This window comes from Triturus cristatus, chromosome 2_2 (genome assembly GCF_964204655.1).
Source record: "Triturus cristatus chromosome 2_2, aTriCri1.1, whole genome shotgun sequence".
NCBI classification, from domain to species: Eukaryota; Metazoa; Chordata; class Amphibia; order Caudata; family Salamandridae; genus Triturus; species Triturus cristatus.
In genome coordinates, this window is record NC_140582.1 from 976,218,541 (window position 1) to 976,244,689 (window position 26,149).

General features: G+C 46.8%; 1 protein-coding gene across 3 annotated transcripts in view; it reads right to left on the reverse strand.

Moving 5' to 3' along the window:
* Positions 1-26,149, reverse strand: part of LOC146863027 (uncharacterized) — a 373,630-nt gene that overhangs the window by 138,026 nt on the left and 209,455 nt on the right. For all 3 annotated transcript variants that reach the window (XM_085642407.1, XM_085642405.1, XM_085642406.1), the window contains 2 exons: positions 7,010-7,123; positions 2,789-2,914 (listed from right to left, as the gene is read on the reverse strand). In XM_085642407.1, the coding sequence (XP_085498533.1) occupies positions 2,789-2,914; positions 7,010-7,123 (240 nt within the window). The remainder of the gene's footprint in view (positions 1-2,788; positions 2,915-7,009; positions 7,124-26,149) is intronic.

Consider the following 26,149-nt stretch of genomic DNA (forward strand, 5'->3'; position numbering starts at 1 on the left):
GCTCTCTCTACCTCTCTCTCTCTACCTCTGTCTCTCCCTCTCTCCGTCTACCTCTCTATGTACCTTTCTCCCTCTCTCTACCTCTCTACCTCTCTCTACCTCTCTACCTCTCTCTCCCTCTCTACCTCTCTACCTCACTCTCTCTACCTCGCTACCACTCTCACTACCTCTCTACCACTCTACCTCTCTGCCTCTCTGCCTCTACCTCTCTACCTCTCTCTCTCTACCTCTCTACCTCTCTCTACCTATCTACCTCTCTATCTCTCTTTCTCTACCTCCTACCTCTCTACCTCGCTCTCCCTCTACCTCTCTACCTCTCTACCTTTCTCTACCTGTCTCTCTACCTCTCTCTCTCTACCTCTCTCTCTCTACCTCTCTCTACCTCTATCTCTCTACCTCTCTCTCTCTCTCTCTACTTCTCTCTCTACTTCTCTCCCTCTACCTCTCTACCTCTCTCTGTACCTCTCTCCCTCTACCTCTCTATCTCTCTACCTCTCTCTACCTCTCTCTACCTCTCTCTACCTCTCTACCTCTCTACCTACCTCTCTCTACCTCTCTCTACCTCTCTGCTTCTCTGCCTCTACCTCTCTACCTCTCTCTCTCTACCTCTCTACCTCTCTGTCTACATCTCTCTCCACCTCTACCTCTCTACCTCTCTCTCTCTACCTGTCTACCTCTCTCTCTGTCTCTATACCTCTCCCTCTACCTCTACCTCTCTACCTCTCTCTACGTCTCTCTACCTCGCTAACTCTCTACCTCTCTACCTTTCTACCTCTCTACCGCTCTACCTCTCTTCACCTCTCTACCTTTCTCTACCTCTCTCTAACTCTCTACCTCTCTCTATCTCTCTACCTCTACTTCTCTACCTCTCTACTTCTCTCTCTATCTCTCTCTCTCTACCTCTACCTCTCTACCCCTGTCTACCTCTCTCTACCTCTCTACCTCTCCCTGTACCTCTCTACCTCTCTCTACCTCTCTACCGCTCTACCTCTCTCTACCTCTCTACATCTCTACCTCTCTCTACGTCTCTAACTCGCTACCTCTTTACCTCTCTACACCTCTCTACCTCTCTACCTCTCTCTACCTATTGATATTGATACACTATATACACATTTTGTATCAGTGGTTCTCAACCTGTGGTTCAGGGACCGCTGAGGGTCCATGAAGCCTACTCAGGGGGTCTGTGACTGCTTAAATAGTAACAGATTAATAAAGTGCATAAAGTGTATAAAAATAAAGAAGCCAAATAGAAAATTAAAGGTTTTAAAATATTATGTAGATGTGGAAGAATTTGCAATTGGAGAATAAAAATAAAGTTTGCATCCTTAAGTAGGGGCGGGGCTAAGGGCAAGACATGATGATACTTAACGACTTCTATATTAGTTTCAGCACATACCAGAACACATGAGAAATGTGTTTATTTAAACAAAGCAGGTTAACTCATTATACAAAATGAAAGAGAAATGCGATAATAGGTTAACATTTCCTTTTTTTTGCAATAGTTGCACCTTCTTAATGTCATACTGTTAATTGCTGTTTGGCACAATACTATATATTTTTTAGCACAACAGTAGGAAGAAACTGAAAATACCCCCACTTCGAACCAAAGCTCTTATTGCACCAAGCAAATGAAGCAAACAATCATGACCCTCCCCAGAAGAAATATCTTGTCTCTTCCATCGATCTATCCATTCATCCTTTTATCCTACCATTTACCTGCTGATGTCCTCCATTTAACCTTTACATTCTATCGTCTATTCAGTTTTTCATCCATCAATCAGTTTTCCACCCTTCGTATCCAAACCTATCCATTCATCCTTTCACTCATCCATCTCTTTATCCACCCTTTCCCTCATCCATCAATCCTTTCGCTCATCCATCAATCAACCCTTTCACTCTTTTATTCCATCCACCCTTTCATTCCATCCACCCTTTCACTTAATCCCTCCTTTCACTCATCCATCCTCCCTACCTTTCATTCATCCATCAATCTTTCACTTATCCACCCATCATCTGCCCTTTTATCCAATCATCCACCCTCTTTCACCCATGCATGCTTTCACTCATCCATCCATGTATTCATCCATCCATCCATCCATCTATACATCCACCCTTGCTCACTAATCCTTCCACTCCCTCACTCACCCACCCACCAACCCTCCCTTTTACGTTATTTATAAATCTTTCTCGCCGAGCAGACATGTACACAGTGCCACCCATTTTCTTTAAAATACCTCCTGAGAGTATCTTGATTCTGTCTCTCTTTCTGTCACTTTTTTCTTACAAAAACAGGCATACAAATGCAGGCAAACACACAAACGTAGAAGACACACAAAAGACTCAGGTATGGTAAAAGCCATGTTTTCTCTTCACCTACCATGGCTTTCTTAATTGCCACCAGGGCTGGACTGGCCATAGCCTGATTGCCACTGCCATGATTCCTGTGTTTGCACAAATGCAGAGGACAGTGTGAATGTGATTGACAGCACAGGGCCTGAATGGACCCTGCTCTGTCAAACACAGCGTGATGGTGAGCACCCGGACATTATTCAAATGAGCCCTGCTGAATAGCTCAGCTGGGGCTCAGATTGGGGCTGCAGAAGCGGCACCTTGGCTGCCAGAGACAAGTTCCACTCCTGCTCACCAGCACAGCCAATGAGCCCACCTTTTCATGAGTACCAGTACTCTCCTCGGAAGTAGAGAAGTGCCGGTAGTCAGAGTGATAAATCTAAGAAGTGCCAGTACTCCGTACCGGTGAGTACCAACCCATTTAAAGCACTGGCTGTACCTCCGGCTGCGGTGACGATATCCGCTGCTGATCCAGCTGCTTCCTCAGACTTCCAGAGAGAGTCATCCATGCTCGCCCGGAATGGAACAACGTCTGATTGGTCAGATGGTTTCACCTGTCCCGACTCTGTTAGAGAGATGGGGATGGAAAGTGGAGAGGGTGAGGATCGGGGATCGAGAGACAAAGAAAGAGCGAAATGAGAGAGGAAGAGATACACAGCAATAGAAAGCGAAAAAAGATCACGAGAGAAGACAGAAAGACAAAGAAAGAGTGAAGATTGAAAAAAGAGAAAGTCATGGTGAAAGAAAGAAAGAAAGGGAGAGATCGTTGACGACAGAGAGAGGAAATAGATTTTGAAGAAATAGAACAGGATGAGAAGATCGAGACATAAAAGAGGACCATGTTAAACCAAATGCAATCCAAGTTGCCAGTGACTTGTGACTTAGGGAAACTAGACTACTAGGTAGTAAGTCGAGACTCATTATAAAAGCCCAGGGAGACCCTAAGATACAAAATGCCCAACCCAAAGTGCTTTTTACATGACTACGTACCAATAAGCTCCTTAATAATTATGCAGTTTTCAACACACACGTGTTGGTACCTTGTTATGACACAACCTTTTTAAATCACAAAGTTATGAATTATTAGTATTGGATGTGTAATGTCACAAACAATGATTTCAAAGAACCTATTCTAAAAGTGAAGTTAAGAATACATTAAAAACATTTTAACACGAAGAGTCTTGAAAAAATGAACGGACATTTGCTCTAGGGAGATGCTGTGGGCAAAACGAGTGAAAGGCAGGGAGAGAGATAAGACACAAAAGTGTGAGTCTGTGCAGTGTGTTTGTGACTGTGCGCATGCGTGTGTGGGTATGTTAACTACTACTCCTAAACTATCTGTATTGATTTATCTTTAAAAATGCTCGTAACAGGCTCAATGTGTGTATCTATTTTGGCATGTTCTGGGACAGATTGCATCAATTTAAGACTATAAAGATCTAGTGGAACTCAAAGCAAATTTTGCATGGGCTGTCTTAAATAAGTAAATCTGTAGCGCCCAGAAACCTCTATAGCTCCAAGGAGGAACATCTTATGTGTACTTGAAATTCCCACACACCTCCACGCGTCTCACGGTCTCATCAATATGTGAGCTTTCTTTTTGAAACTCTACAGTTCGGTTCTCCCACTATTCGGCTCGCCAGGCATGTGTAAACAAACCAGAACGGACCGAGTAAGCACCCGATGTCTTAACGCAATTAAGAGCCATCAGTCCCATGTTCAGGATACCCGCCCAAATAGGGCCACACTAACTTTCAGAGTACTGTTGCCTGGGGCCATCGCCGAGGTGGTAGGTGGTAAGTGACTGCATAATGTGCAAGAGCTATGTGGCCGCTCCAGCTGGGGCTCCAGGTGGACTCTGTGAAGTCCACCCAAGAGGAAGGCCGAGCCGGCCACCACAAGCACTCCTGCTGCTGTTTGGTTGAAAAAACAAAACCGGGTTTTGGCTCAAAAACTCAGCTGAACTGAGCCCAATATACTAGAAAAACAGAACAAAAAGTTCAAGCTGAGACTCACTCAACCTAATGCTTTAATAACTCCTAATAAGAAATGAAACATAAGAGGAGGGTTTTATAAATTTCCTTATTATTTGGCGGAAATGATTTTAATTAATTTCACATTTCAAAATGATTTTGCGCTAAAACATTGCTTCATTGCGCTTAGATCTTATATACAAATCCCTATCTAACATAGCAAATAATACAACAACATATTATTAATGATCCCCTAGGTGACTGAAACAAACATACAAACACTCATCAAACATTCATGGCCATTATACTCATGCATACACCAAAGAATACACACACTAATAAAAGGAACTGGGTCCTTGTGGCAACCTTTCTTCTCTAGAAAATTGATTACAACTCAATTTAAACATCAAGAAACATTCTGTTTTTTCGTTGACACAATGAAGTTACAGATAATTTTTGAAACACACAAGAAGAACAAAAATATCTTATAAACGTTGCGACACAAGGACCAAACTGGTCGACGCGTTTCGAACCACTATATTTTGGGTTCTCCTCAGGACCAACCAATTTCTTGGAATTGGAGATCTAACTGCCTGAAATGTATCCAAATCGTTTCAAATGATGAGGAACCGGATCAGGGGAACGTGCCCTCTTTTCCGGCTAACAATGCTTATTTGATACTGGCTTTTTTAAGTGAGTTCGTAAGTTCATTTCAAATGGGGTGCCCGCGCCGGGATCGGGAGTTCACCTTTCGTCGCTCCATGTACGTGGAGCGACGAAAGGTGAACTCCCGATCCCGGCGCGGGCACCCCATTTATATTTTTGTTCTTCTTGTGTGTTTCAAAAATTATCTGTAACTTCATTGTGTCAACGAAAAAACAGAATGTTTCTTGATGTTTAAATTGAGTTGTAATCAATTTTCTAGAGAAGAAAGGTTGCCACAAGGACCCAGTTCCTTTTATTAGTGTGTGTATTCTTTGGTGTATGCATGAGTATAATGGCCATGAATGTTTGATGAGTGTTTGTATGTTTGTTTCAGTCACCTAGGGGATCATTAATAATATGTTGTTGTATTATTTGCTATGTTAGATAGGGATTTGTATATAAGATCTAAGCGCAATGAAGCAATGTTTTAGCGCAAAATCATTTTGAAATGTGAAATTAATTAAAATCATTTCCGCCAAATAATAAGGAAATTTATAAAACCCTCCTCTTATGTTTTATTTCTTATTAGGAGTTATTAAAGCATTAGGTTGAGTGAGTCTCAGCTTGAACTTTTTGTTCTGTTTTTCTAGCTGTTTGGTTGAGGCAGGCTTACTGAAAGATGACATGGCGAGGTAACAGGAACAAGGTCTTTATTAAGAACCTGTCTTATAGCTGAGTCAGAGGTAATACCTCCTGCCATCATTAATCCTTAATATAGACATGGATATCTTGCCTTACAGACAACACCCCCTTTCCTCTGAGTGAATAATTCACACACCAGACCTCCGTGACTGTTTGTATTGGTGTAACTAGGTATGGTTGCTTTTGCCAATCTAATTTTTGTTATGAAACTTCGCCGATGCTCTTGAGAAGAGACCTGTCCTCTTCCAGGCACCTGGGAAGTGTGGAATAAAACTTATTTGGGTGGTTGAGCTCCTGTCCTATGCAAAGATACATCTTACATTGTCATCTTCGGTCTCAGGATGAGCAATCATAATCAGAAAGTACTAAGTCAAGGGGTGCCGACAGAATGCACATGTAAAGGAATAAGGGGAACAAATATACAATAACACAAACAAAGGAGAAAGTAACAATGCTGACTGTGTGACGTAGAGAAGATACAGTGGAATATTCCCTCATCAAATAGCTCCACTATGAAAATGTATTAAATCAGTTGCCACTCCAGAGACATAATTCATCGAGGATCTTCATCAGGACTTGCAAGACATTTTCTAGCATCCTATCTATAGATAATCAATGCAAATAGTACTAGTAGGGTCAACACCCAAGTACCCTAATCTAGATACAAAAACGCAGGTCATTGCGGAGTGAAAACTGCAGACGTATAAAAGGGCAAAACAAAACGTCTGAGTGGGCACTAACATCCAGAGAAGGCCATCCCTAAGCCTCAGCTGCAGTGCAAGAGAAGCGCTGCTCCTTTTTATCATCCTGCTCTAGGAGGATGGAATAAGTCTCCCAACCGCACAGGGTTACGCACACACCCTTGCAGCCGGCTACAAATTTTCAGCCAAAATTACATAGCTTGAGAATTTAATTTAGCATTTTTCTCCAAATATTCTGTAAAGAGTTTATGGGTTCCTCTAATCTCCAAATATTCTGTAAAGAGTTTATGGGTTCCTCTAAAATCTTGGCCAAATGTGTGGGATAGCAAAAGGTGCAGAGGAGAGGAACTGGAATTTTTGGGGATTGGAGATTCCAGTTTACTTAAAATAAATGCACAATACATTGAATTACATATTTGTTATTATATCTTTTTGATTGTTTCAGTATCCACCGCTTCCATCAACTCTGATCTCAGATGGTTTTGATTGTTTTAAATCCATCGGGTAGTACAAGCTGTGATGCATCCGATGAACTTTGTACGTCTATTGAGATGGGATGGGATACACATTCAGTTAATGATTAGAATAAAATTATCACATCCAAATAGCAAGAGGAAAATAAAGATAAATATTTTGCACCTTCGCATAAGGATTTCATTCTTTCGACCTTCTCCAGCATGATCTTCAAGTCTGCCAGCATATTCTGGAGGTCACTGCACTCTGAATGTATCGCTCTGTTACTTGGTGAGCACTCTAAAAACACAAGAAATCATACATGTCAATTTCGCATCTTGACCAATGCAAGGTCCCTTTTTGGGTAGATTGTATTGTTTTTTCAAACTTTCGAAAAGTTTAGGTAAGCACTGATCTGAGAACAGCACGCAGAAAATTCTTGCACATACCAAAAACAGGATATACAAAATGCACAAATGCTGCTTTGTTCAAATACTCGGTGTTTGTGTACATGAATAATGTAGTCTAGCTAAGGGTGCATGATGTGCAGAGTAGAGATTTAGGGTTGGTGCTATGTCGGTCACTACTCTCGCCTTGTTCCCTGACGGAGAAATGACATTAAAATAACATAATTCACTAATATTTAGAAAAAGATAGCACATGGCTAGCTATATTCATGTCACAGGCTTAGTCATATTTTTGTGAATATGGCCCTAATGACACATTGGCCTTGACGAATTTATCATGAGAAATTATTTTGATACGATCCTATACATTTTCCTGTTGCTCAGATGGGACATCCCTCAGGACAACTGACGTCTATTCAAAACACCCCACCAAGGCCTTCAGCGCATGAATGTTTTCTTTTTTGCATCAGGATATCTATATTCGTGTCTTTTGATGCTGGCACATTCCTTTTCCATAGGTGACTGGACAGTGCAACGAAAGTCCTGTTTCTATGTCCCCACCCATGACAGAAAGGTGACATGCAGTGCTGGAAATGGAAAATAAATACTCTGGGAAACCATAACTTTGGAGAGAAGGGGTAGCAGCAGAAAGAGGGTTAAGTAATCAAGATGTGTTTACTCATTAAATCAATCAATCAATGACACTTATAGAGCGCGCTACATACCCGTAGGGTCTCAAGGCGCTGGGGGGGGGAGGGGGGGGTGCCGCTACTGCTCGAACAGCCAGGTCTTCAGCTTCTTCCTGAAGGAGAGGTGGTCGTGGGTCAGGCGCAGGTCGGGAGGGAGGGAGTTCGAGGTCTTGGCGGCCAGGTAGGAGAAGGACCTTCCTCCTGTAGTCGCTCTTCGGATGCGGGGGACGGCGGCGAGGGCGTGGTTGGCTGATCGGAGGTGGCGTTTGGGAGCGTAGAAGTTGATCCGGCTGTTGAGGTAGCTCGGGCCTTGGTCGTGTAGGGCTTTGTGTGCGTGGGTGAGGAGGCGGATGGTGATTCTTTTGTTGACGGGGAGCCAGTGAAGGTCTCCCAGGTGTCCGGTGATGTGGCTGGTTCGTGGGATGTCGAGGATGAGTCTGGCTGAGGCATTCTGGATCCGCTGGAGTCTCTTCTGGATCTTGGCGGTGGTACCGGCGTAGAGGGCGTTGCCGTAGTCCAGTCGGCTGGTGACGAGGGCCTGGGTGACGGTCTTCCTGGTCTCGGTGGGGATCCACCAGAAGATCTTCCGTAGCATGCGTAGGATGTTGAAGCACGCCGAGGAGAAGTTGTTGACTTGCCTGGTCATGGAGAGGGAGGAGTCCAGGATGAAGCCCAGGTTGCGTGCATGGTCTGTCTGTTTGGGTGCGGCGCCCAGGGCGGGAGGCCACCAGGAGTCGTCCCAGGCGGAGGGTGAAGAGCCCAGGATGAGGACCTCCGTCTTGTCAGAGTTCAGTTTCAGGCGGCTGGTCGCCATCCACTCGGCTACCTCTTTCATCCCTTCATGCAGGTTGGCTCTGGCGGAGGCGGGGTCGTTGGTCAGGGAGAGGATCAGCTGGGTGTCGTCGGCGTAGGAGATTATGCTGAGGTTGTGTTTGCGTACGATGGCCGCGAGGGGGCTCATGTAGACGTTGAAGAGGGTGGGGCTCAGAGATGATCCTTGAGGGACGCCGCAGATGACTTCGGAGGCCTCTGACTTGTACGGTGGTAGGCGGACTCTCTGTGTTCTTCCGTCGAGGAAGGAGATGATCCATTTCAGCGCCTTGTCCTGGATTCCGATGTTGCTGAGGCGCTGTACTAGGGTGCGGTGGCAGACCGTGTCGAATGCCGCGGAGAGGTCTAGGAGGATGAGGGCCGCTGTTTCTCCATTGTCCATCAGGGCTCGGATGTCATCGGTGGCGGCGATGAGGGCGGTCTCGGTGCTGTGATTGGCTCGGAAGCCGGACTGTGAGGGGTCGAGGGATCCGTTCGTCTCGAGGAAGGCGGCCATCTGCTTGTTGACGGTCTTCTCGATGACTTTCGCAGGGAACGGGAGGAGCGAGATGGGGCGGTAGTTCTTGAGTTCGGTGGGGTCCGCTGTTGGTTTCTTGAGCAGAGCGGTGAGTTCGGCGTGTTTCCAGCTCTCAGGGAAGGTGGCGGTGTCGAAGGATGTGTTGATGATGTCTCGCAGGTGGGGTGCGATGACAGCGTCGGCCTTGTCGAAGACGTGGTGAGGGCAGGGGTCGGTCGGTGATCCGGAGTGGATGGAGTTCATCGTGCGGATGGTGTCTTCGGTGCTGATCGGGGTCCAGGCGTGGAGGGTGGTGGTGGGGGGTGGTTGTTCGGTCATGGTGTGCGTTGGTTGGTTGTTGAAGCTGTTGTGTATGTCCGCGATCTTGTTGTGGAAGTATGAAGCGAGGGAGTTACAGAGGTCTTGCGATGGGGTGATGTCGTTGTTTCCTGTGCTGGGGTTGGAAAGCTCTTTCACGATGTTGAAGAGTTCCTTGCAGTTGTGTGCGTTGTTGTACAACCGGTCCTTGAATGCTGTTTTCTTGGCGGCGCGGATCAGCTGGTGGTGCTTCCGGGTGGCAAGCTTGAGGGAGGTCCTGTTGTCCGGTGTAGGTTCCCTTCTCCAGACTTTCTCGAGGGCTCGGCAGTTCTTCTTGGAGCTCTTGAGTTCGTCGGTGAACCACGGGGCTTTCTTGCTGCCGGGTCTGCTGGGCGGGGTCCTCAGAGGGGCGAGTTCGTCCGCGCAGTTGCTGATCCACTTCGTGAGGTTGTCGGCGGCCTGGCTGGGGTTCGCTGAGCTGGCAGGAGGGTGCTGGCTCAGGGAGGTGGCGAGCTGGTCTGCTGTGATTTGTTCCAGCTTCTGCGGGCGGCCTGTTGCTGGTGGTGGTGGGTCGTCGTTCTCTTGAAGGTGAAGTGGACGCAGCTGTGGGTCACACTCACCTGCGTCGCACGGTCGCCATTTAAGGCCAAGTGCGCGGGTGGGCGGAGCAGCTGGGAGGCGGGAGCGGGGAGGGTTACAGAAGAGAAAAAAGCGGCGGGGACAAGCGGCGGTGGCGGGAAGGGAGAGCGGAGGGCGGCGAGGTAGGCGGACAACCAGGAAGGAAGACGTAAACACAGGAACAGCAAAATATTTAAAAACAGGCACAAATGGGGGCAAAAAACAGGGAAAAAACAACACTTGGCAGCAGTAGCAGGAGAGCCGGCAGCCGATCACGGAGCACGCCGGGGGGGCGTGGTCAGCGGCAGCGGCAGCGAGGCAGCAGGGCAAGGGGCACACGCAGCAGCTGGTGGCCGTGCGGCGCGGGGGTGTCCCACAAGTGGGTCACACTCACCTGCGTCGCACGGTCGCCATTTAAGGCCAAGTGCGCGGGTGGGCGGAGCAGCTGTGAGGCGGGAGCGGGGAGGGTTACAGAAGAGAAAAAAGGGGCGGGGACAAGCGGCGGTGGCGGGAAGGGAGAGCGGAGGGCGGCGAGGTAGGCGGACAACCAGGAAGGAAGACGTAAACACAGGAACAGCAAAATATTTAAAAACAGGCACAAATGGGGGCAAAAAACAGGGAAAAAACAACACTTGGCAGCAGTAGCAGGAGAGCCGGCAGCCGATCACGGAGCACGCCGGGGGGGCGTGGTCAGCGGCAGCGGCAGCGAGGCAGCAGGGCAAGGGGCACACGCAGCAGCTGGTGGCCGTGCGGCGCGGGGGTGTCCCACAAGTAGCTCAGAGGGTTAATGTGTTGGTTGCAGGAAATGATATATATATATATATATATTACCTACTGGCGGTCGCCAGTAGGTAGTTATAGTTAGGACCCTGTTTCCATAGGAAATCCTCAACATTCTATTTTGAATAACTTTGGCGCCGGTCGACGAATCCTCGCCAAATTTTCAAAATAGGTGGGGCGCTGTGCTCCGCTCCTACCCTGAAAGTCTCGGGGGGATTCGTCAAGCGGGGGCTGAGATAAAAGGGGGGTCCCAAAACACGTTTTTCCCATGCATTTTTCCATAGGACCTTTAGACACAGCTACAGCCCGAACGGCTGAACAGAGTTACTTGAAATTTGGCAGAGAGGTAGTCCTCAGGTCAAGGAAGTGCCTTTTGTAGGTTTGGTGTAAATCTGTTCAGTAGATTCTGAGAAAATAGCCTTTAAATCAATATATATATCTGAGCCAGCTTACGGTGCGCTTACCGTACGCGTACGGTGACGTGCGCGATTCTGATTGGCTGTTAGTTCTTAGTAAACATTCGAATCGTCCGAAACCAGGAAGCGGCGGCCGGCATTTTCTCTCTCGCACTCTTAAGCGGAGAGGAAAAACAAAGGCAAAAAACATGTAAAGGGACTGTTTAGACAGCTCTTTACCATCTATCCAGGAATAATGGGTCCCCACAATTACCCCAAGGTCAAAAATTCATATTATTTTTTTTTACGAAAAATCGCCGATTACGCTTAAAAAAAAAAAAAATATCCAAACTCTCCCCACCCCGTGTGCAAATGATGCCCGAAGGGCACCATTTGTGAATGGCATAATATTCAATCTGTAAATGTAAAAACTTACCTTTCACAGCGAAGCGCATAATATGTCCTCCATGTGCGCACGGTGCGCGAAGCGCATCGTGCGTACATGGCCCATCCACGGCACTAACTGCGTAAAGTGGGCGCGCGGTGCGCAAAGCGCACCGCGTGCTCACTGTGCGCGCACGGAACGAACTGCGTTAAGTGGGCGCGCACGCCACGAATGGCGCAAAGTAACTTAGCATTTAAAAAACCGTACATACGTATGTAGTAAATGTAAAAACTTACCTTTCACAGCGAAGCGCATAATATGTCCTCCATGTGTGCACGGTGCGCGAAGCGCATCGTGCGTACATGGCCCATCCACGGCACTAACTGCGTAAAGTGGGCGCGCGGTGCGCGAAGCGCACCGCGTGCTCACTGTGCGCGCACGGTGCGCGAAGCGCACCGTACGCGCACGGAACGAACTGCGTTAAGTGGGCGCGCACGCCACGAATGGCGTAAAGTAACTTAGCATTTAAAAAACCGTACAAATTCACTGAAAAAACCATAGGTTTCACACACGTTATAGTTAGGAATTAGCATTTAAAAAACCTTGCAAATTCACTGAAAAAACCATAGGTTTCACACATGTTATAGTTAGCTGGACATTTTACTGATAAAAAACCAATGAAATTCCCCCGTTATAGTTACTGTAGGCAACTATAACTCACGCGACCGTAATCCTCTGCTGATGACATATGTGTCTTTATGAAAAAAAAATATTTGTAATATATGTATAGCTAAAATTTAATGGAAGAAGACATGGGCAAATAAGTGTCTAAATACAGTATTAGCATCAGCAGAGGATTGCGGTCGCGTGAGTTATTAAACCCTCATCATGAGTGGCCTGTTAAACCCCCCACTCCTGAATTACCAGTGCCTTGGAGTGGGGAAATGAGGGGCTTTACAAGTTACAGCAATCAGTGTTTCTGCATTGATTCCCACATGTTCTTACCTAGTTTCACACAGAGATTTAGACTGCTTTCAGATCGCCCAAGCAACTCCTGTTACCAGGTCCACCTGGAATGTAAGGACCACTCATAATGAGGGTCTTAGCAGCAGGCAGGCTGGAACAAAACAAGAACTATCATGGCCTGCAGGCTGCAGCTCCGCATAAGAATGCAAGTGAATGTGTGTGCCCCATGTCAACACACAGCATCTGGACACATCTGGAATGATTCACTAGGGCCAGCCTATATCCAGGTCCTGGCACAAGAATATGTACCGGAAAGGGTTGGTCACTCTATCCCAGCACTGAGGACTAGTAAACTATTCTTTCAAAAATGAACTAATGTATCTCCTGCTTCATCTTCACTTTTGCCCTCCCTTTCCCCTTGCTGCTAGTGACTTATTCCAGTGAGTTGAGATGTTAAACTGCGTTTTGGCTCTGATTCCTCTGATAAATGATATATCACTGTGATTCTCTAGTTAATATAGTCTAACACTTTGATGCGACTTTAACTTTAAGCACCACCATTTTAAGGTTATTTAGCACTTTCATTGCATGTATCTGTCTTATCCTTATTTATACAATGCCCTGGATCCTACTGCATGGTACCTCAAGTACATTCTTTGACGACAACTGAATTGTACATGACCTCTTTTTTTATTTTTAAACATTTTTATTATTTTAAACATAACCGGCGCTTCTGGAAATCATTCCACTGTCATCATACAGCATAACCCTTCTCCCCCGCAGGTGTTCCCAATCAATGTGATCAACCCCTTTACAATTAGCAGTATGTTGGGACGCCTAGCATGCTGAATAATCTTCGGAAAGATCTGTGACTGCTTTTGAAAGACATATGAGTCTTCTGTAGAAGCCAGAATGTTTGGATTTTGTCTGAGGTAGTCAAAATAGAGTTCCATAATCTTGTAGCTCAGCACAAATAGTCCTGCTTGATGTTTTGACTTTTGTGGTATTAAGGCTGTAAGAAAGTTAATTATTAATTGTGTTAGATAGAAGTCCACTGTCAGTAATAAATTCTCCTGTTATTAACCTGTGGGGTCCGGTCAAAGTTTTGAGTGATTTAAACCTGAGCTCAATTCCTGGTAACTATGGCACAGTGCAAACAGGCATAATTTAAAGAAAATGTGTAAAGCATTTAGAAGCACCAAACAGCAAAAAGTCAAAAATACAGCACAATAAAGACCCCACTCCAAATGAGGGAATCAAGTAAAATGACACCGAAAGACATGAACTCAATAAGGTGTACCAGAGATATGAATTTCAGAATATTTATGGGAAAATAGCGCCAGCAAGTCAATGATAGTCTATTATCACAGTAGACCAGCCCCTAGGTATGATTTCAGGCTGACCACAATGGAGTGGAAGTGGAATGTACCAACCAGGTTCATCCCAGTCAGAAATGTTTCCTTGGGACTAAGTCCCTGAAAGAGAAGTAAAAAAATCCAGGGAGACAAGGTTGCAGGCTGTATCCGATAACGAGTCCATGAGGCGGGATGCCTCTTTCCTGCTGCTACAGAGAAGCTCCAAGTGGGAGAAACCTGTTACTTCAGCCCAGGGAAGTTGCACCCTGGTTGCATTGGCTTGGATGACTGGTTCCAGTCCTCCAGAGTTGTGGGGGGGGGGGGGTAAATGAGCAATCCCCTTCACTGGAGTCACTCAAAACCTGTTCTCAAGGGTAACTCCCCTCCCGCTAGGTATAAAGGTATCCTGACTAGGGGAACAAAGGGTGGCTTTTCTCAAGTCTTACATTTGCTTGCTAAAGGGTAGGCCCATTTCTCAGTTAATGAAGTTCCTGGGTTCACCCTAGCTGGTCTGCCTGCCAGAGGTAAAAAAACATCTTCCCACACCTAGGCCATTATCCCTGCTCTGGGAGCTGTTTTCACTCCTCATTAAGGCCAAGTAATGGCTGGGCAGCTGCTGGAGAGCTAATGCAAATTAGCTTTCAGGATCTTGAGGCAGGGAAAATGTAACTTTCTAAAAGTCACTTTTCCTAAAAATGTATTAAATACCCAACTTTACCATTAGATTGGATTTTGAATAAATACTAAAAAAAGTGGCTAAATCATTTTTCTAGCTGGTCCCAAACTTGAGATAGCTGAAATATTATTTTAATTTGTGCTCTAGCTTTCGCATAGGACAGACAGAGTCTTCCACAGTGAAAATAGCTTTTGGGGCCTTGTCACAGTCGGGACATGGTAACATTAAATTCCTACATGTCCCAAGCACCCTACCTACCTTGTGGACTACAAGGTGAGCAGTCAAAATATCGATTTTGTTTTATCGACCTACAGTAATATCGAGTTTTTAATATCGTAGGGACAGAATATCGATGTCAAGAATATCGGTGACCAGAATATCGACCTTAAGGTAAGTAATATTGTTTTTTTTTTTGCATCTAAGTAAGTAATATCGGAGTTAGTAATATCGATGTAAGTAATATCGTTAGCAAAAATATCATTGTTTATATTATATATATATATATGTGTTATGTATTTTAGTATGTATTTGACATGTATGTTTAACATTTTTTGTAATGTATTTTTACTATTTTTATATATATGTATTAAATGTTTTTAAATTAGTAATTGTTTTTAAGTGAATTTTGCGTTTTAGTATCAGAGCGGGTTGTGGATTTATAGGGGAATAGGGAGGGAAGTTATTTAATTAATTCATATGTTTGTATTTATTGTTATTGATTATTAATTTATTGTTATTTAATTATTAATTGGTAATTAATTTGTATTAATTGATTAATGTATCATTGTATTAATAATAATTAATGTATTATTATTTTTATTTATTGTTATTGTTAATTAATTTATTGTTAATTAGTTATTAATTGGTAATACATTTTTAATAATTGATTAATTGATAATTACATTAAGTATGTTAATTTTTATGTGTAGCGGGTTGTGGGTTTATAGGGGACTAGGGTGGGAAGTAATTCCTTTATTATTAATTAATGAATATTTATTTATCTATTGTTATTTATAATGTATTTATTGTTAATTAATTATTAATTGGTAATTGTTTAATTTATAATTATATTAATTATAATTAATATATAATTTGTTTTTGCTGTTAATTAATTTATTAATTTATTATTAATTGGTAATTATTTTTTATTAATTGATTAATTGACAATTACATTAATTGTGTTCTTTTTTATGTGTAGCAGGTTGTGTGTTTATGGGGGAATAGGGTGGAAAGTAATTTAATGTTATTTAAGGAAATATTAATTTAATTTTATTGGTATTTATTATTAATTTTTTAGTTAATACATTTTTTAAATGTTATTTATTTTACAAAAATTATTTAATCAATAAGTATGTTAATTTAACCCCTACGCTATCTTACGTTTTCAACACTGTTCCATTCACTGGAGTTGGAATACTAATTTTAACCCCTACTCTATCCAACACTTTTCCTACTGTTGCACTCCCTGGAGTGGGAATAGTAATTTTAACCCGTACGCTATCCAACACTTTCCCTACTGTTGCACTCACTGGAGTGGGAATAGTAATTTGTACCCCTACACTATCCAACATTTTCCCTACTGTTGCACTCCCTGGAGTGGGAATAGTAATTTTAACCCCTACGCTATCCAACACTTTCCCTACTGTTGCACTCACTGGACTGGGAATAGTAATTTTTACTCCTACGATATCCAACACTTTCCCTACTGTTGCACTCCCTGGAGTGGGGATAGCAATTTGAACTGCTACGCTATCCAACACTTTCCCTACTGTTGCACTTACTGGAGTAGGAATAGTCATTTTTACCCTTACGCTATCCAACACTTTCTGTACTGTTGCACTCACTGGAGTGGAAATAGTAATTTTTACCCCTACTCTATCCAACACTTTTCCTACTGTTGCACTCCCTGGAGTGGGAATAGTAATTTTAACCCGTATGCTATCCAACACTTTCCCTACTGTTGCACTCACTGGAGTGGGAATAGTAATTTGTACCCCTACACTATCCAACATTTTCCCTACTGTTGCACTCCCTGGAGTGGGAATAGTAATTTTAACCCCTACGCTATCCAACACTTTCCCTACTGTTGCACTCACTGGACTGGGAATAGTAATTTTTACCCCTACGATATCCAACACTTTCCCTACTGTTGCACTCCCTGGAGTGGGGATAGCAATTTGAACTGCTACACTATCCAACACTTTCCCTACTGTTGCACTCACTGGAGTAGGAATAGTCATTTTTACCCTTACGCTATCCAACACTTTCTGTACTGTTGCACTCCCTGGAGTGGGAATAGTCATTTTAACCCCTACGCTATCCAACACTTTCTCTACTGTTGCACTCACTGGAGTGGGAATAGTAATTTTTACCCCTACGCTATCCAACACCTTCTCTACTGTTGCACTCACTGGAGTGGGAATAGTAATTTTTACCCGTACGCTTCCAACATTTTCCCTACTGTTGCACTGTTTGGAGTTGGAATAGTAATGTTATTACCTCCAATATCTAATATTTTTTGTATTATTTTAGTTAATGTAGTATATAAATAATATTAAAAAGATTTTTTTTTAAATATATTTTTAATTTGTTATACATATTTATTTATTTTTATTTATATTATTGTTTTATGTGTATAGATGTATTTATAATTTAAATATTTTAAAAACAATTATAAGTTATTAAAATAATCATTAAAATATATTAGTAAGTAAGTATATATAATATACATTATGGTGCCGATTCCGATCCGTTAAAAATAATTTGCGTACCACCCGTATCCGTATTTTTTTACGTACGAGTCGTACAAGTACCGTGCAAACTGTCAAGTACGATTCGTCCGTGAAAAATAACTACGAATAGCGTCGGGAAAAGTCTACGAGAGTGCATCAGAAAGTTTTCACGTCCGAATATCGTCGGGAAAAGTGTATGAGAGTGAGATGGAAATTTTTACGTGCAAATCGTAAAACACAAGTCCGAGTGCGCAAGTACGATCCCGACCGTCCGTCCGAATACACAATCGCACGTAAAATGGCCTGTCCGGAGCCAACGCAGTAGCACACATGTACACGGGTAAACTTATGCCCGTGTACGAGCCGTACAGCCCCCCACTCCCAAATATGTCAGCCCCGTACACCACCCTGTCCGCACTGTACCCCAGCCCCGCAACTGTACACGCCGTACCCCCCCATGTACGCGCTGTACCCCCCCATGTATGCGCCGTACCCCCCATGTACGCGCCGTACCCCCCATGTACGCGCCTTACCCCCCCTGTCCGCACTGGACCCCAGCCCCGCACCTGTCCGCGCCGTACCCCCATGTACGCGCCTTCCCCCCCTGTAGGCGCATCACCCCCGCGTGTATGTGCCGTACCGCCGCATGTACGCGCCGTACCCCAGGGCCGCACATGTACGCACTGTACCCCCACCGCATGTACGCGCCGTACCTCCGCATGTATGCGCCGTACCCCAGGGCCGCACCTGTACGCACCGTACCCCCACCACATGTACGCGCCCTCCCCCCATGTACACGCCCTCCCCCCCCATGTACGCGCCTTACCCCCCATGTACACGCCATACCTCCGCATGTACGCGCCGTACCGAACCCCCACCGCATGTACGCGCCGCACTCCCAACACCGTATCCCAGCACCCTCACCCATCATCGCGTATGTACGGATCGTACCTACGCGAAAAATACTCTTACAGAACCAGGACACTGTAAAACAGCACAAGGAGGGTCAATTCGACTCGCACAACACCACAAAACACATGACAAAATACATCTCAATGACTGACCTGGCACATCCAAACAACCAAACAGAGGCCCCAAATCACAACCACCTCTTATAACACACCCACCAAAATTCAAACACAGCCACACCCAAAAATGGACCAATAAAAAGGGCCCACACACACAACCCATGAGCCTTTGCAACAGACCCACTGCTGCCAGACCCCACTGAGAAACAACTCCACTGAGAAACAACTCCACATTACTCATACCTCCACTACACCTTCACTCACACACCTTCACACAACCTCCTCCACAAACATCCCCTCTTCACATTCACACACACACACCGTCACATTCACACCCACACACCCACAACCATCCACACCCACACCCACACCATGCCCACAGACAAGAATCCAAAGTTCACAACGGCGGAGCTGGACCTCCTTGTCAACGAAGTCATCAGAGTCGAGCCACAGCTGTTTGGAACATTGGTCAGACAGACCAGCATAGCTGAAAAAACTGCCATGTGGCAGAGGATTGTAGATAAGGTGAATGCTGTTGCGCCCATCCGAAGAACGAGGCATGAATGCCAAGCCAGGTGGTACGATCAGCGCAGGGCGGTCAAGAGGAAAATGAACGAAGAGTATGCCCAGAGTAACATCACTGGAGGTGGGCCGCCCCGCAGACCCGTACACTACCATCCCTGGGAGGAGAAGGTGATGGCCCTGCTACCGCCGGTGGGAGTACACGGAGTGGAAGGAGTCGCAGAGCTTGGTGAGTACACAAACAACTTACGTAACATGGGGGCAATGGGGTCCACACCACATATACACCAAATGCACGCAACTTCCCCCAAGCACTCACCGCACACAACCACACTCAAAAACCATGCTCATACCACTAACGTCTCCATGCACCCTTCACAAATCAAGGCAAGGCCATGTCCAAGGCTACAACAACCACAAACACAAGACTGGATGTCCGGGAGGCTGGGAGGGTGGGCCCCACACAACACATTGTGAAAATGAGACGCAGACACCAATGCCCTCAGCCCATATGGCATAGGTACATACCCATGCACAATGCACAGGGACTGGCAAAGTAATGACAAGGTAGCTGACACTTGGCCCTGCTGTATGCAGCACAAGGCCCTCCTGGGACCACTGTACACTCAAACACCAACTCCACAAGCACAGGTATCTAGCACAGGAACTCACACTCACTGTCATGCCAGCATGCACCATGAGGGGACAGACACATCACCTGGGAGACCCAATGACAACTCACACTACACACAACAGCACGCCCGGTCACAACCCCCCCACCCCTAACACAAGCACACACCCCCGGGGCAGGCAACATATTTACACACTCCCACAATGGACATGTGACACAACAAGACCAATCCAGAGCCAAATAAGCATCAGAGCCAACAATCTACAGGTCAAACACTCAGGAGAACATCCCAATCTGTCCCCCGCAACATACCCATCCCCAAGTGGACATTGAGAGGAATGCTAGGCACATCCAACTACCTGGAGGAACTGTGTCAACTTGAATATGTATGAAACATAGATGTCGCATGAAACACCATTAACATTGTCTCTCTCTCACACACAGGGCAACATCGACGATCTCCCCCTAACACTGGGGGGGAAGAATCACAGTCCCAGGCTCCGCGTGAAGATGATACCACCGGCAGCGACGACTCTCACCGTGGATGACCCCGACCAACCTGAACCCTCTGGTGCCCAAGCCCCTGCAGCACCTGCGTCAGGTACATCTGTGCCAACCACCACCCCCATTCCTGCCACATCCCAGGACACACCCAGGAGCCCTGCTCGCACTGAACAACAGAGCCAGTCTGACCAGGAGGGACAAGGTTCTCCGGGCACCCAGGAGGAGGCATGCAACCCTGCAAATGCCATCCCTCAGGGGTCCCGTAGACCCGATGTGCCCACAAGGGCAGGCCAGGCTCAAGTGGGCAGGGGTGGTGGGAGTGGAGGCAGGCGGAGGCAGGCGGAGGCGCGAACCTGACCAGCCAGCTCAGGACTCCAGACTCTCTGAGATGCAGGGGACTCTCGATGAGATTAAGAACCTGCAGGTCGAGCATCATGCCAGTCATCAACAACACCAAGGACGGATGGAGGCAAGACTGGCTGAGCTCCTGGCTGTGCACAGGAACGTGAGCCAATCAATCCGTCAGATCGCCCAAAGCATCGGCAACCCTCCCTGTGCCACCAGGTGTAGACCAGCACCAGACACAGGGAGGGAGGAGGAGGAGGAGGATTCGTCTGACGGAGCGTCCCCAGCATCGTCAAGGCCTGCATCTGAGGGTCCCCGGAGCAAGGTGGGTCATCCACGGAAAAGACCGTGAGTGTCAGCGGACCATCCACATCTCCCAGGTCACCTGGCCTGGCACCTGGCCTTCTGGCGCAACAGCAGCACCTCATCCAATGACATTCCCTGTCACATGGACTTGCTGGTCACAGTCTGACCAATGATGACCCACACTGTGCCCTGTACTCTGATGACTTCCAATGCCAAGGATACCATCTCCCCCTGTGAACTTTGGATTCTATTCCCCCCGGTAGAGCACCTAATTGCATCTACCAAACCACTTACCCCACCGCAAATAAATATATCACTTTGGACATGAGACGTTCCTGTCATTTTGCATCATTCAACGACATATGTGTGTGGAAATGTCAAACTATGCCTGAACTAACTCCAGCCATCCATAAACTGGGATCAGAGTCTGGTACAGGACACACATAGGTCACGCGGGTGCTTGCTAAACTGTGCGGAGAGACCTATTTGGGAGATCATCATCAAGGCGTAGAGGTCATGGCTCATGTGGAGGTTCCCGGGGAGGGAGTCCCAGGTATGTGTGGCCAGGTGGGAGAACAATGTCCTGTATGCTGGAGTACGGTGGATGTGAAGAACGGTGGCCAGGGCAAGGTTGGATGCACGGAGATGGCCCAACGGGATCTAGCATGACAGACGTACAAGGTTGGTTGTGGTCGGGGTTGTGGACTGCCTCCTGAGTGTGGGTGGGGAGTGTGGAGGTCATCCTGCAGCAGACAGTGATCCATTTTAGCTATCTATGGTGGACGGTGAAGTGGCTGGTGCGCAGGGTGTTGAATCTGAGGTGTGCAGATGCTCCCTGGAAGTGGACCAGTTTCCTGGGAGTTTGGATGTACTTGCTCTGTAGAGGGCAGGCCAGTATTTGACACGGATGTTGTCATGGATCTGGGGGATGGTCTGTCTTTTCTTGGAGTGGGTCTATCTGTGGATCATGTGCATAATGCAGAGGGCGTTGCAGCATGAGGTACAGATGCTGTGGACTAGCATGGCATATGTGAGCGAGCCAAACATGATGCACACCATCTTGTGTGTGTGGCCACTGGGTGCTTGTGCAGGGCTCTTGCGGGTGGGACACAGGCACTTGACCCAGCTGGAAGGGGACAATCCTCAGATGATCACCTCAGTCCTGTACAAGTCCAGCCTCAGGTGGCTCGTGTGCAGCCATTCATCAATGGATCTCATGCATACTTGAATGATGGAACTGCCAATGTCTGTGTCTTTGTTGAGGGTGAGGAGCACCTGGCTGTCAATGGCATACGAGCTGATGATGAGGTGCTGTGCGCATGTGATGGTGGAGAGGGGGGTCCTGGACACTCTCTAGATTAACATGCTGAGAGATGATACCTGTGCCATGTCCCAGACGATGACATCATACTACATGCTGAAGCCTTGAGTCCCACTCCCATGCCCTTGCTGGGCTACAGAGCCTGTGTGGAGTATTAGGGACGTGACCTGGTTGGTGTGACAGGGCCTGGAAGGCGGGGCAGCGCAGTGTAGGCAGTTGGAGTTGCACACTCAGCATGCAAAGGTGTCGTGTGTGTGCCCAGGGTATGTCTGACAGCATGCGTTAGATGTGCGGATGGACATAGCTCGGAGTGTGGCTGATACATCAGACTGTAGTGTGATGTGAGTTATGCAAGGACAGGATGGTGGTGCAATGTGCACCTTGCATGTGCTGATGGTCCAGCCTTTGGCACTGCGTGGCGGCAACAGTGGCATAGACAAGCTGAGGACAGCCAAATGAATGGGTGGAGGGAGGAAGTGAGGAGCCGTGCCGTGCAGTGCAGTATCACTCGGACCTACGGTACCCCCAACTATAGTGATAGGCACGTACTCATGCGTGTACGGCCCGTACACGCGTGAGTACGGCCCGTATCACTGTAGTGATGGGGCCCTAGGGGTACGTGTGAAACGCGCCGTACCTGTGTGGGGATTTAAGAATTACAATGGGGACACATGAGGGACAAGTATTAGGGCCTAAATGCATGCTGGTTGTCATGGATACCGAGTATCAAGTTCAAAATTTTACATCATGTGGTCTGGAAAAAGCAGTTGGCCACATTTTACATTGTTGCAAAGTGGTTGTTGACTTGACATGATGCTGCAAAATCGAAAGATGCAAAAGCTGTCACTGGTGTATGTTTAAAGGGATTGGAGGAAACGTAGGATGCAAATGAGTCTGACCAATCACTCTGTACTCCTGTAAATGAAATAGGCCAGCAAGGCAGATATAAGGCAGGCAGAACCCATGAGAGGTCACTTGCCTGCACAACATGTCAGTCGATACCACTGCTGCTGTATTGTCTCCCTCTGGCACCATGTCAAGGACTGTGGAGAGGGCCCAGCCTTTCACCCAGGAGGAGAATGAGGCCCTGCTGGATGTGATCCTCCCACAGTACCCCATGCTGTATGGTCGACCAGGGGAGCAGGTGAGTGCTGACTCCACTACCTTTGCCTGTGCACCTTTATTGTGTCTGTCACTTCTGGCATTGTGGCCAGGTGTGACATACATGCAATGTTGGGTGGAGTGGGTCCCAGGGGGGGATGGCTTATGTCTCTCATGCAGGGCTTGATGTAGTTCATGTGTGCACTCCTTACTTGCATTGTGCTTACTGTTGCATTCACTGCATAGTGCATGGCACATTCCACCAGCCTAATCCTCTTGGGCATTCTTGTTCTATTGTCCTGCGGTGATTCAGTGGTCACCCCGGTGTGACAGGTGACTGCACCCACAGATGTGTGTGAGAGTTGAGTGGGGCTGTGGTGATAGTGGTGAGAGTGTCCAAATGATCTGTACGCCCCCTGGACATTGATGTGTGTGAATGTTTCTTGTCATGTGGGTGAGTGTCTATGTGGAGTGTTGCACCACAGCTGCATGGAGGAGGCAACTTCTCAATCCATCTGATGTGAGAAGTAAGCCGTGCTGTGTGTCTGACTTGCTGAGCTGGCCCCACACCTGTGACCCCCCCCCCTGGCAAGTGGCACATGTGCAGAGTGAGGTTTGCATCCGCTGTTGCCAATGGCAGGTGATTGATGTGTGCCTGTGTGTGTCTGTGTACTCTGCTGAGGTTTCGTCAGTGGCCTGGGGCATGTGACTGCTTTGCGGTGCTGTCCATCAGCCTTGTGTTGCTTGGAATGCACAGTGTGTGCCATGATCAGGGATTGTTTCGCACCCCTCATGCCACCTGTGTACTTACTATGCCATGTAGTGCATTGGTGCGTCACCAGTGGAAAAAGTCCCTATGACTAAGGTGCTATTACTTGCTAGCATACTATGCCCTGTTCAACAAATCTAAGATGTTCAAATGTGTGTCTCTGTGACATGGTGTAGTGATGTTGTCCCACTTTGTCATCCACACAGGTATCCTCCTACCACAAGGGGAAGATCTGGAAGGATGCCGTCAAGGCCGTGCAATCGGCGGAGGGTCGCAGTCGGCGCCTGCCACAAGTGAGGAAGAGATGGCAGGACTTCCGGTGCTGGACCCGGAGGATCGCCCGGGTCATGCTGATGGACTCACCTCCTCGCAAGCATTACGGGCGCCGGCGCCTGACCCACCAGATGCGGCGTGTCCTGGCGGTGGTCTTCCCTGACCTGGATAGGCGGATACAGGAGTTACAGCAGCAGGAAGGGGGTAGGTACATGTGTGTTTGTCGTGTGTCGCCAGCTTTTGTAGCTGCTCAGTCGCCTGGATACACTGCCAGGCTATATATGTGCAGTGCATATCCTGTACCCCAAAGTCAACCTGTGCTGTTCTTCCTCCCTTCCCCTCCTTGACATGTGTTACCTGGTCTGTGTGTTATCACTATTGCACATGGTCATCTAGGCTGCCAGTTTATCAAGGTGCACACTGCTTTCAGCATCATGTGTGGGGGTGGTCTGCCTGTGCCCTGTCCTGTTCAGTCATTAGGGGGTGCATATTTGTTGCCACTGATGCTGAGTCCCAACATAGGAGTGTGAGGGTTCAAATGAACAGACTTGCTGCATGCATTACCAATGTTGTGGCCTCAGACATGATGTGCATGAGTGGGATATATGCATAGTGCCGGGACGGTTGCTCCTGTAACAGTCAGCTCATTCCAGGACCATGGAGCAGTGTGCACACTACAGTCCCATGACACAGCCTGCCCTCCTACTCATGTGTGTGATCCAACACTGTGCACATTCACTGTGGGTTCATCATGGCTCTGCCTCTGTGGCATTGTTCCCTGGCCTAGGTAGTAGTTTTCACATGTGTGATACATTTGCCCACTGGACAGGGATACACCAGTTTGCTGGTGCATACTCACACTGGGCAGTGCCTGTGTAGCTATTCACAACAATCTGTTGATGTTTGTTTGTGACCAATATGTTTTGGCAGCCCTACAAGGTGATGTTGTGTTAATGAAGCTAGTTTTCAAGCACAGTTATTGTAACCCTGAATAAGAGCTTTCAATTCTTGATCGGTATCAGTCACATTGACTCAGGTATGGGTGGGTGTGTGTGGGAGGGGCGTACATGTTCAACCCTGATGTTTCATTGCCAGTTCTGACTTGTATGTGAGGATTCGCAGTACAGAAAGTCATCGTGCAGTGCCCCCGTAATGTTTGCCAGTGCTTAATGTTCGTGCTTCATTGCCTGTGTCAGTTTTTGACAATCATGTATCCTGCTTGTACATTTTTGGCAGCTGTTTGTGGTTCAGATGCTACACAGTTGTGACTTTGTGTGCTGACATCTGTAGGTACATTCTGGCTTGCCATGAGGGGGAACCCACAGTACAGCTAGGCTTTTTTGCTAAACAATTGCAGGCCCATTAGCTTATGCATTGTCCTGGGTGTGGACATGTGTGCCACTCCAGATGACAGTCAGTAGGTCATATGTGTAGCCAACTGTGTGATCAGGTGACGGATAGCCATGTGACAAATGACATTATTCAAGTTGTTACTCAGAGAAAAGGTCCATTGGCACTCACTACACCTGTCAACATATCTCAATGTTTCATATGCTTGACCTTGTTGTTTGGTTGTGAAGGACAATGATGTGCCTGCATGACAGATGTCTCCCAAGGAAGTGCACAATACACCACCTTTACACTTTCCAGGGACACGCTGGCACATTTTAAAGTAAGGCACAGTTTGAACAAAACTTGTTTGGAGTTCCTACATATACATGTTCCCACAGTGTGCTAGTATTTGGGTTGGTCCTTGGTTGTTGCTGATACCAACTTACGAGTGTCAAGTCATCCAGACCACCCTGGTGCCATGTATATGTAATTACTGATACGCCATTTCTGCCTAACAGTGGCTGATTTGAATGAGTCTGGCAGCTC